At 41.8% G+C, this 12,739-nt stretch overlaps 1 protein-coding gene across 1 annotated transcript; it reads left to right on the top strand.

Moving 5' to 3' along the window:
• Nucleotides 1-1,613: 1,613 nt before the first annotated feature.
• LOC133108160 (extracellular calcium-sensing receptor-like) lies at nt 1,614-12,236 on the top strand. Its single transcript, XM_061217597.1, has 6 exons — nt 1,614-1,831; nt 2,244-2,535; nt 2,989-3,783; nt 3,882-4,109; nt 9,689-9,812; nt 11,323-12,236. Exons 1-6 carry the CDS (start codon nt 1,614-1,616, stop codon nt 12,234-12,236), a joined length of 2,571 nt encoding a protein of 856 aa, XP_061073581.1.
• Nucleotides 12,237-12,739: the final 503 nt, after the last annotated feature.

Genomic DNA, 12,739 nt, shown 5'->3' with positions numbered 1-12,739 from the left:
ACATTACGCATTTTAGCAATATTGCATTGTCAGTTTGTTGTCCATGAATGACTGTACTGCAGCTAATAATAATTTAGTGTTGTTAGCAGTCCTGTGAAATCATCCCTTAATTTTTAAATAAGACGCGTTCTACCTAGTTAGCCTATTAATTCACAAGTTTCCTTCCTTCCGTTTTTATTAAAAAACTTGTAGTGTATGAGCTGAAGGTCAGGAATTTAAGATATCAATTTAAGAATTTAAGGCAATTTCATCATTGCTCATGGATACGTCCTTATCCCAAATTGATTGAATTGCAAGGGGTTTTTGTAAGAGGCTCGAAGGAGAAATGTATAAAGGGCTGAGATTAAACCCCTTATTTTGTTATCCAGCGTGGCGTGTATTGCATGTGTAGAAAGCTCTGTTCCGCAGAGGACCCTGTAAGTTTTCTTTGCCAGATACAAACCTAAGAAAAAGTGAGGATGTACCAGGTAGGTTGTATTGTGATTTTCACTAAACAAAGGTATTAATTCCCTGTGTTCTCCATTGAGGAAATGCGAAAGGATGGGAATCTGTTAATATTCTATAGTTATGAAAAAAGGGAGTGCTTAAATGCCATTTGTGAATGGTCTTTGTATGTCTCTCTACTTTTCCCCAAATTGTTATTGGCTCGAAAAGCAATTTAGCTTGTCGCAGGGGAATATTTGAGTGGATTACATCCTGATGTCTGTGGGGATTTACCAGACATCAGGGTGGGTAATGCCAAGGAGACCTAGGCATTAGGAGCTGTCCAAGTTGGAACTGGGATGTAAAATAAAAGACAAAATATATCATTTAAAATTCGGTAGGGACAGCCCTCCAGATGACATTTAGCGTTGTATGGTTATTAGTAAAATTTTTGATGACTTTTGCTTTTCCAATTCAAATTCGACATTCGTCATGAACTTCGGTCCAATATTTATCTGGTGGGGGAAGGGTGGTGAAAATATGTATATGTTGAAGAATGTCCATTTTAACAATGAAGACCCTGGCCTGTAGAGAGCTTGGCAGACAGGACCATTTCTTGAGATCAGCCTCTAATTGTTTAAAATCTTTTTGATGCAATCAAATGGAGTGAGAGATGTTAGTGCTTAATTGTTAACCGTCTTGTACTGTGTTAATTTTCAGTACTACTTTCAGTACTCATTTGCGAGGGTGCTGTAAAATAGTTAGCTACTCATAATTTACTTTTGCATGTTACATATCATGTAATATAATACATATAATATAATACAGTAATAATCATGTAATACATATCATATCATGTCTGTTCTTATATTTATTATAATAGGTGATGTATAATAATGACTTTAATGCTTTTATAATGCAACAAAATGAGCAATGACAAAGAAAGTCTGGATTGTCTGCCAAACTTTTCCTTTTTTCCCTGAAAAGCTATGCCCACTTTGATGTTCTAAGTACAAATACAGATACAAATACAAATAGTGGCCTCTCTGAATACTCCATTGCCTCATTGCCAAGATAATTTCCACCACCTTACTTATGCTGGGACTCGGTCATGCCTTTGGGAATGACAAATCGATTGAGAATTAAAATTGCTGTATTTAAACCTGGTACACAGCAGTGCTGGATCTGAGATGTGCTGTGGGATGGCACTGCAGACCATTCTGCTGGCACTGACAGTCCTCTGGGCTGCAGCACAGACACCACCATGTAGAATACTGGGAAGGGCAGCCAAACCCATCTTCTATCAATATGGTGACATCAACATCGGTGGCCTCTTCGCACTGCACATTGAAACCAGGAAACTTAGCATCCAATATACAAGGACACCAGAGCCAATGAAATGTGTACGGTAAGATGAAGACTGAGCATTTAATACCTGTTTGTAATGGCTTTTATTTGAAGGTAAGATGCATGTTTATAATTTCTGTTCTTGTTCAATGTTCAGAGTGTGCAAAAATATGAGTTATGTCCTTCTATATGAGAAGAAATATAGCCGCCTTTTTGAAAGCAAGTTAAACTGTTCTTTTTTAATTCAAGGTTTGTGTATATCATGTATTAAAATTACCCTTAAAATGACTTCTCATCAGATGAATCTACAGGGTTCAAATTTTATCTATGTGGCCACTTCTAGCACTTCTGTACTTCTGAACTGTACTTCCCTCTAGGGATTTCAGCGCTCTTGCCCCTGGTTATGGTTATGTACTTTGTTGTCATATGTCTGAAATGTAATGTAAACAATCAACATGATTTATCATTTCTAGAGTCAATTTCAGAGAATTCCGGTTGGCCCAGACCATGATCTTCACCACTGAAGAAATAAATAACAGAACTGACCTGCTCCCTGGGGTAATTCTTGGATATAAGATATATGATTCCTGTGTCTCTCCGATATTCTCTCTAAGAGCGGCCATGGCTCTGATGAATGGTTATGAGGAAACACTGTCTGACACATCATGTTCCACACCAGCAGTAGTGCAGGCCATTGTTGGGACATCCACGTCGACTAATGCCATTGCAATTGCAGCAGCTGTTGGATTATTTCAGATTCCAGTGGTAAGAGTTCCCTTTATTCAATTGTACATACTCCCAAACAGGTCAGTGAAATGATAATATGTTAGTAAAATATGTTCATGAAGTCTAAGCAATGGTTTTCTGTAATGGTAAGGAACAATGATTATGGAAAATATTTAGAGTCCAGAATGACACTATAATAAACATAGTTTTCCCTTTTGCCCAGAAAAATTGATCATGCCAACCAAAATGAATTATGAAAGATCCTCTTTGGTTTAGTACAACTGAAATTACCCTAAAATGTAGTCCTGATGATTCAATGATGAATTGTTTTTTTCCAATTATATTTCCATTCCCTCTCTGTCTCTCTCTCTCTCACACAAACTCAAAGACAGGATATATTTGCCTCATTATATATAAAATGACTATGCTGCACATTGAATCATAGTATTTGCATTCATTGCTGTATATTTTACTTGATTGTGTTGTTTTCAGATCAGTCACTTTGCAACATGCGCATGTCTGAGCAACAGAAAAGAGTTTCCTTCATTCTTCAGAACCATTCCCAGTGACTATTACCAGAGCAGAGCACTGGCTCAGCTGGTGAAGCACTTTGGCTGGACCTGGATAGGAGCCGTGAGGAGTGATAGTGACTATGGCAACAACGGAATGGCTACATTTATAGAAACTGCTCAACAGGAAGGGATCTGCATTGAGTATTCTGAGAAATTTCACAGGACAGAACCAGATAAATTACAGAAGGTTGTTGATGTTATCAGAAGAGGTACTGCAAAGGTAATTGTAGCATTCCTTGCTCAGGTTGAAATGATCAAATTATTGGAGCAGCTGACCTTTCATAATATTACAGGCCTTCAAATGGTTGGCAGCGAAGGCTGGATAACAGCAAGCACTTTTGTGACACCTACGAGTTTCAGAATACTGGGAGGATCTCTTGGCTTTGCTGTCACCAAAGGCAAAATAAATGGCTTCAAAGAATTTATATTAAAACTTCACCCATCCCAGTACCCAAATAATACCGTTGTTACAGACTTTTGGGAAGCTGCTTTTCAGTGCTATCTAAGAAATAGAGACAACAAGCCTCATAATGCCCCATGCACTGGATCTGAGAACTTGAGTGAAAAGGAAAATGATTACACTGATGTGTCAGAGCTGAGAATCTCCAGCAATGTTTATAAGGCAGTGTACGCTGTTGCTCATTCTCTACATGACCTGCTGGCCTGTACACCCCATGAGGGCTGCACAAACAGTGTGAAACCAGAACCCTGGCAGGTAACTCAATAAACCATTCTTACATCGTCAATAAAACCTTCATTATGAACAACGCCAACAAATATGTTCTCTTGTCTGAAATATTTGTTTCTCTTCAGGTACTTACGGCTCTGAAAAATGTAAATTTCACTTTTGGAACTGGGGAGCATGTCTCCTTTGACAGTAATGGAGACCCAGTAGCCAGATATGAAGTGGTGAACTGGCAGCTTTCTCCTGATGGTGCTGTTGAGTTCAGAGTGGTTGGCTATTATGATGCTTCTTTACCATCTGGTCAGCAGTTTGTGATGAGTCCTGTTAGTATGCTTTGGGCAGGTGGGCAAAAACGGGTAAGTTGTACTACATGTACTCCATGAAAATGATGGTCTGATAACAGTACAGATACCTAGGGCTTGGTTTGATAGCCTGTTTTGCCAATAAGACAAATCTGGATCCGGATCTCACAGAATCTTTGCGTCTCACCTACCCATACACATGCAGCCTACATGTTGGAATCATGGACAGGCAAACACACTTGAAAGTGATTTTCATCAAAATCAAAAAAGTTAAATGCGATATTTGTGGCAAGGTGTAAAAAGGTGCTTCACTCATCGCTTTTCACAGTAATAAAATATATTATTACATCATGTCGTTTGTGAGACTTATTTTCAGTTGGAAAGCAGAACCTGGCTAGAACTCTGCTGCTAGGTAAATGAAAAGTAAAATTAATTTCTAGTATATATTTCTCTGCACAACTCCGGTCCTTGAGGGCCGGTCTGCATACTGGTTTTTGTTCCAACCATTACATTACATTACATTACATGGCATTTCGCAGACGCTCTTATCCAGAGCGACGTACAACAAAGTGCAAATTAAACACAAGAACAAGTGCAAAGAGGACCTGAGAGGACAGTATAGTTGAACATTGAATACCAGACGGGCTGCAGCATTCTGGATCAGTTGTAGGGGTCTGTTGTCCATCACCACTCCAAGGTTTATTGCACTAGGGGATGAGGTCACTGTGGTATCCCCTAGTGAGATGGAGAAATCAGAGAAGGGAGAGGTTAAAGCAGGGATGAAGATCACCTCCGTTTTACCTGGGTTGAGCTTTAGATGGTGGTTGCCCATCCAGCTCTGGATGTCTCTCAGGCAGGCGGAGATACGGGTAGAGACCTGTGTGTCTGATGGGTGGAATAAGAGAAAGAATTGGGTGTCATCGGCATAACAATGATAGGAGATGCCATGGGCAGAGATAACAGGGCCAAGGGATCTTGTGTAGATGGAGAAGAGGAGGGGTCCGAGGACTGAGCCCTGGTTGACACCCCTCCAGCTCAGGACACCTGGGAGGACTGGCCAGAGAGACAAGATTTGATCCACTGTAAGGCTGTGCCACAGATCCCTGTAGATGCCAGGGAGGCCAAGAGGATGGAGTGGTTGACCGTGTTGAACGCCGCAGAGAGATCAAGAAGGATCAGGACAGAGGAGAGAGAGGTTGCTCGTGCAGCCTGAAGGGACTCATTGACAGAAAGGAGGGCAGTCTCCGTCAAGTGGCCAGGTCTGAAGCCGGACTGGTGGGGGTCCAGCAGGTTATTCTGTGAGAGGAAGGAAGAGAGTTGGTTGGAGGCGGCTCGTTCAATGGATTTGGATAGAAAAGGAAGGAGAGATACCGGACGGTAGTTTTGAATGCAGGAGGGGTCTAGAGTGGGTTTCTTTAGGAGCGGGGTGATGTAGGCCCTCTTGAATGATGAGGGAAAGCAGCCAGAGGACAGAGTTAACAAGGGAGGTGACAAATGGGAGGATGTCAGACGTGATTGCCTGAAAGAGGTTTGAGGGGATGGGGTCCAGGGCAAAAGTAGTAGGGCGGTGGGAGAGCAGGAGGTGAGACACATCAGCATCTGTAAGGGGACAGAAAGAGGAGAAACAGGGGGCAGACACAGAAAGGGAGGCAGGCATAGAAGTGGTGGTCGCGAAGGTGCTGCGGATATCTGCAACCTTCCCGTCAAAAAATACCGCAAAGTCATCAGCAGTGAGCGAAGACTGAGATGGTGGGGGAGGTGTGCTGAGGAGAGAGGAGAAAATGGAGAACAGTTGACGAGGGTTAGAAGTGGAATTCTGGATTTTTGTTTGGAAGTAATTTCTTTTGGCAGTGGTGATAGCGGAGGAGAATTCCGCCAGGAGAGACTGGTAGGAAGACAGGTCCGATGGGTCTTTTGATTTCCTCCACTTCCTCTCAGCTGCACGTAGGCTGGGCCTGGAGGAACGTAGAAGGTCAGAAACCCCTGGGCTGGGAGGGGAGGATTGAGCAGGCCGGGAGACAAGAGGACAGAGAGAGTCAAGGGCTGAGGAGAGAGAAGAAAGCAGTGCGGAAGATGCAGAATCAGTGGGTAGTTTGGAGAAGGATTCAAGAGGAGGGAGGGAAGCGGTGACTCTGGGGGCAAGGGAGGAGGGTGATAGAGAGCGGAGGTTACATCGGACAGAAACAGTGGGGGTGAGAGAAGGGGAGGGAGGCAGAGGGGCTAGGGGGATGGAGAAGGAAATGAAGTGGTGATCGGACTTGTGTAAAGGGGTAACAGTGGGGTTAGAAGAGGAGCAGTTCCTCAGAAAGATCAGGTCGAGAAGGTTTCCGGCCTTGTGAGTTGGGGGAGAGTGCTGCAGAGAGAGGTCAAAGGAGTGAAGTAGTGGTAAGAACGCAGCAGACTAGGAGGCTTCCAGGTGGATGTTGAAATCTCCCTGGAGGATAAGTGGGGTGCCATCCTCAGGGAATGAGCTGAGTAGATTGGGGTGGCCTGTAGCGTAGTGGTTAAGGTAAATGACTGGGACACGCAAGGTTGGTGGTTCTAATCCCGGTGTAGCCATTATAAGATCCGCACAGCCGTTGGGCCCTTGAGCAAGGCCCTTAACCCTGCATTGCTCCGGGGGAGGATTGTCTCCTGCTTAGTCTAATCAACTGTACGTCGCTCTGGATAAGAGCGTCTGCCAAATGCCAATAATGTAATGTAATGTAGAGTGTCAAGCTCATCAAGGAAACTTCCCAGGGCACCTGGAGGACAATAAACGACGACAATATAAAGTTTAACAGGGTGAGTAATTGAGACAGCATGGCATTCAAAGGTGGATAGGGATAGGTCAGTGAGGGAATACGCACAGAATTTCCAGGAAGGGGAGATCAGCAAGCCAGTGCCACCTCCACGGCCAGAGGGCCGGGGGGTGTGTGAGAAGGAGAAGGAGGATGAGAGGGCGGCAGGGGTGGCGGTGTTCTCTGGTGTAATCCAGGTCTCAGTGAGGGCAAGGAACTGTAGGGACAGGAGGGAGGCATAACCAGTAATCAAGTCAGCCTTCCGTGTGGCAGACTGGCAGTTCCATAGCCCCCCTGCAACTGTGAAGTTGTCACAGCGGGTCAGTGAGGGGTAGCAGAGGTTGGTAGGGTTCCGTCGCCGTGGAGGGCCACGTCGCTGGAAGCGCGTTCTGAAGGGGAGAGAGCAGACTGTAATGGAATGCTGGCACACCATACCATTCCAAAATGGGAGTGAGCGTCGCTCTGAGCACGCCTATATAAACTGCTAATTACAAATGCAAACTAGCGATCTAATAATTATCCTTACAATTGCGGCGTCCAAAGTATCTAACTGATTCTGATCACCTAATCAGAATAACAGAACCGAGCGAAACAGCTGGCGGCTGGTGAAAATCACACTAGATTCGATAACTAATAACAAAAAGGCAACACACCTGGTCTAACTAACCCAGCAATTTGACAAGTCTACAACAGCTGATAGACTAACAAGGTTTCCTTTTTACCTACTGCTCACATGCAAAAAACACAGAAACAATACTTAAGTTCCCTGGAGGTTTCAACTACACACAGCTAGTGGAAAAAATGCACTTCACTTCACAATTGCCTTGTTGTTGAGAGCTCTATAAATTACTGCAGTTCAAGCCTGTACTTGAGCATTAAAATCATTAGGATTCACTTGCAGTCTGCAGCTCTAGCCAAAACTCTTACATGTCAGTTAAGATTTGATTAAGATTTCGGTGTGCCAGGCAGCTGTGGTTACATGACTCATACGACAGGCACCACTCGTAAATGTTGTTCCTACCTAAGGGAAAATTCGAAATAAAGAGGAAATTGGTGAATTGTTCTCTTAAATCAGTTGTTTTAATATATTAAAGTGATTTAAGAGCTAATCTGATGATACAAGTGATTCAAAATACATAAGCAAGTCCAAATCTGACTGGCTGAAAATAAACAAAAGGTGAGGAGTGGCCCTGACATGAAGGTTGAGGTGCTGTGGTTGGACCAGAAATAAGCAGCCCATGCTGAAAAACCTACCAATTTGTCTGAGTCAAAGCGGTTCTGCAAAGATGAGTGGGCTAAAATTCCTCCACAGCAATGGGAAAGACTGATATCAAATTATAGGAAGTGTTTTGTTGCAGTTATTGCTGCTAAATGTTGTACAAACATTTATTAACTTAAAGAGGGCAATTACTTTTTCACATGGGTGTTTGAAAACTTTTTTCATTAAATGAGCACTGTCACACTTGTTTCAGTTGACATTATTTGGATGAAATGCTTTACTCTGTATGTAGGCATTCCTAAATATGGGGCAAAACTTCTTGGCTTGAATCTCCAGCCTGTTTTTCCCAGAAGGTAATGGGCGCTCAAATCCACCCTTGAACACAGGTTTATGGGCGCTCCCCCATCCAAGCAATCACATGACACTCCCACAAAAATATGGTAACGTTAGCATACAAATATCAGGTAACCTAACTTGAGTAGCCTGAGCGTAGGATGAGGGAGCCAAAGCTAACAGAGAGCAGAGAAGTGGGAACAGAAATTGATGTCAGTGTAGGAACTGTGAAACCATGCCTACCGAGACAGAGAGTCTTTGCTGCCATGAATGGGATCGAGGGCAAAGGCTGGTGGCCTTTAGGCCTTTAAAATGGGCAAGGACATATGTAGCATTTCTGAGCCATCCTGAACAGGCTGCAAAGGGCGGGGCTCACTGTAAACCCAAGGAAATGTGCAATTGGACGGGGGGAGGTACAGTATCTGCGATTCCTCTTGAGTCAATCCTTTGGTAGATAAAAGAGCAGCCATTTTGGCATGCCCCCAACACAATTGGGCCTGGGGAAGCGGAGTTAAAATGGGAAAGTGGGGAGAAGGTGGAAAGGTAAGGGCGGAAGGGATCGGGAATGAGAGAGGAATGTAACTGTTCCGCAATGATTCTTCCTCCCTTTGTGTTATTTCAAGTGTCACCTTCGATACTGAAATATTACTTTCATGTATATAAAGTAGCCTGGGGTAATTAAGAGCAGCGTTAAAATAAAATACAAATAAATGAAATGGGATTGCTTTTGCAACCACTCTCAAACCATATCACATCCCAAATAAAAAGCCAAAATTGTTTTTTGTTCAGGTATAAATAGAACTGAAACAAAAAAATACTAAAACACATTATACAACTCGGACATGCAGGGGCAGGTCTTTTTCCTTTATTAGCAGTCGTTTATCATTTATCATTACACCCTAGGCAAACCTATAAATTAAGCTATAAATCCCGGCATTTTAATCCTTGTGCCTTATTTTGCGCTTACTGTGCCCAAAATGGACTGGCTTCCAACATGTCATGTGCTGGCCAGATAACAGAGGCCAAAGCTGAGAGTAATAGCTGAACATAGTGAATCTGACTCATAAATAGAAAAGAAACTGAATATGAGCCAATCCCTTCAAATATATTTTTCACACTTCTTCATTTACCAGACAGTATGAGTGACATAGATTAATAAAACAGAGAAATAATGTGTGAGGGAAGTACTGAATTATCATACTTCTGTGTGACAATCTGCTTCTGGTATTTGATTTGATGATATCATAAAGTATTGTGAATAATTCTAAAGCTTCTTAAAATTTGAACCACCTTGCACACAGAAACCCAGGTCAGTGTGCAGTGAGAGCTGTCCCCCAGGCACCCGGAAGGCTGTGCAGAGAGGAAGGCCAGTCTGCTGCTATGACTGTGTGCCCTGTGCTGAGGGTGAAATCAGCAATGCTACAGGTAAGTCAACACTAACTAGTCTATTCCTGGATTTCAATCACTTGACCAAATCGCCATATTGATCACCAAATGATGACTGCTTACCGGGGTTAGCAGATGGTGGTGAGCAAGCTAACTATTACTTCTGCACAAAGATATAAATACAAATTCAACGTTCAGTGTTGAAACACTCGCAGACTCAGAGATACAGGTCAAAACACGACAAACAGGGTAAAGCAGTTTTGGAGTTGAGTCCAGGCAAAGGATCAGAGTCCAAGTAACCAGGGTAAAGTAGAGCAGGCCAACTCACAATAATAATAATCCTATTGTAGGTTGTTCATAATTTTATTCATGACAAATAGCGGCATAAGAGGGGTGAGAACTAGATAAAGTGCATAATTTGTCATTCTGATCAAAATATATTTTTCCACACGGGCTAATAATATAGAAAATATAGGAGCATTTTTGTATTAATTTATTTATGTTTAGCAAGCTAGCTAGAGCATAACATTTTGTTTTTGACTTTTCATTCAATTGAAGTACTTTCTTTTTGACTGACTATGCAGGTTGCATAGGCGAGCTTAAATATTAATATTATTTCCGGTTAGCAGAACGCTACTAAGACTTAGTTGGCAATGACTTTGTAGATCTTTGTCAGGTAGTAGTAGTAGCAAACATTAGACAGCAATTCATAACAAAAGGCACTGGTGTCTGAAGTGAGTGCTGTCCAATGTAGTAAATGTTACGTATGGTTTAATTCATGGCCTATTTGATGAATCTGAGAATGGATATATCTAAAACTGGTTTTATACTGCACAATGCGAAATAATGAAATACATGTATGTAGGAAGAATAAACAGCTTACTAGCAAAAATACCATCCTAGCGAACAAGTTATTACAAACGTAATGGCACACTATTGAGAACTGAGAACACTTTATGACTAGGCAGCCTCAGCCAACTAGCTAGCTAAGCTAAATTACATATCAAGTTATAAGTAGGCCTACGACCACTGGTGCTGTCGTATGTCTGTCTTATGACGTCACATGAAATCTATTAATAGAGACCATTTCTCTTCACATCAACCATCCGAATGGAGAAAAAATGTGATCTAAGTCACTTTGACCATGGAATGATTGTTGGTGGGATGTTCTGGGATTTTTTTACATTTTGCACCCTAGTCTCTAGTTTGCCAATAATGTTGCAAAAAAACAAACAAAATCCAGTGAACAGCAGTTGTTCAGACAGAAACGCCTTGACAATGAGCGACATCAGAGAAGAATGGCCAGACTGGTCAAAGCTGTAATAACCGCAATAACCACACATTACAACAGTGGTAAGCAGAAGAGCATCTCTGAATAACAACAAATCATAACTCTAAGTGGATAGGCTATAGCAGTAGATGTCTACAAAAATAAGTGTATTAAATACCTAATAGTGCTCGGTGAGTGTATATTGACTTGCATCTGCTCATTGTACTGTACATGCATAGCTGTAAGAGGGTGCTAATGGTTTTCATTGTTTTCTTTCAGATTCTAATGATTGTATTCAGTGCCTGGAAGAATACTGGTCGAATGCTAAAAGGGATCAATGTGTTTTAAAGAGTGTTGAATTTCTGTCTTTTCAAGAAATTATGGGGATTTTGCTTGTTATATTTTCCATATTTGGAGCGTGTGTAACGGCATTTGTGGCCGTGCTGTTCTTTATAAAGAAAGACACTCCCATTGTGAAAGCTAACAACTCAGAGCTGAGCTTCCTGCTGCTCTTTTCATTGAAACTGTGTTTCCTTTGCTCTCTTACCTTCATTGGCCAGCCCTCTGATTGGTCCTGTATGCTGCGCCACACTGCATTTGGGATCACCTTTGTCCTCTGCATCTCTTGTGTTCTGGGGAAAACAATAGTGGTGTTAATGGCCTTCCAGGCTACAATTCCAGGCAGTAATGTCATGAAGTGGTTTGGGCCTCTCCAGCAGAGACTGAGTGTGCTTGCTTTCACTCTCATACAGGTCCTTATTTGTGTGCTTTGGTTAACAATATCCCCTCCCTACCCCTACAAGAACATGAAGCACTACAAAGAAAAGATAATTCTAGAATGTGATGTAGGATCAGCAGTGGGGTTCTGGGCTGTCCTGGGTTATATTGGGCTCCTCTCTATATTGTGTTTTGTTTTAGCTTTTCTAGCTCGTAAATTGCCTGACAACTTCAATGAAGCCAAATACATCACATTCAGCATGCTCATATTCAGTGCAGTCTGGATCACCTTTATACCAGCTTATGTCAGCTCGCCTGGAAAGTTCACTGTAGCTGTGGAGATCTTTGCAATTTTAGCATCTAGTTTTGGCTTGCTATTCTGTATCTTTCTTCCAAAATGTTCAATAATATTATTCAGACCTGAACAAAATACAAGAAAACATATAATGGGTAAAACAGATGTGAAATCTCAGTGATTTTCCCAAGAGAATTCTTTAGGGGACTGGACCACAGAGCCAGATGTGGAATAATAATATGTCTTACCTTACATAAGGTTCCCAAGATACAAAATTAAATAAATTATAAATTATGGTTGTAAACCTGTGTGCACTTCATGAAATATCTTGAGAACTTCACCTCACACTCATTTTTAACTACCACTAGAGCCTGCAAGTGGTTTGTTCTATTGTGACAAAAAACATATTCCTATTGCATGCATAATATGAAAACTTCCTGTACTAAATACTGTTAAAATTGAAATGGGTTTAATCAGCATACATTTCTTAAACTGAATGAATAAAACCTGAGGGCCGTGCATTATTCAGCAATATGCAAGATAATGTTAAGAAAATAAAAATTATATCATAATCATCGTGGTGAAAATATGTATATGTTGAAGAATGTCATTTTTAACTCTGAAGACTCTGGCCTGTAGAGAGCTTGGCAGATGGGACCATTTCTTGAGATTAGCCTCAATTTG

Source organism: Conger conger, chromosome 13, assembly GCF_963514075.1.
Source record: "Conger conger chromosome 13, fConCon1.1, whole genome shotgun sequence".
NCBI classification, from domain to species: domain Eukaryota; kingdom Metazoa; phylum Chordata; class Actinopteri; order Anguilliformes; family Congridae; genus Conger; species Conger conger.
Note: the sequence above shows the minus strand (reverse complement) of the source record. Positions and strands in the feature narration are given on the sequence as shown.

What these genes read in the sequence shown, in the direction of transcription:
- LOC133108160 (XM_061217597.1), top strand. Translation starts at nt 1,614, where the DNA reads ATGTGCTGTGGGATGGCACTGCAGACCATTCTGCTGGCACTGACAGTC. An exon ending in GATTATTTCAGATTCCAGTG is followed by an intron (nt 2,536 to 2,988) that starts GTAAGAGTTCCC and finishes TGTTGTTTTCAG; the next exon opens with ATCAGTCACTTTGCAACATG. An exon ending in GGGCAGGTGGGCAAAAACGG is followed by an intron (nt 4,110 to 9,688) that starts GTAAGTTGTACT and finishes CCTTGCACACAG; the next exon opens with AAACCCAGGTCAGTGTGCAG.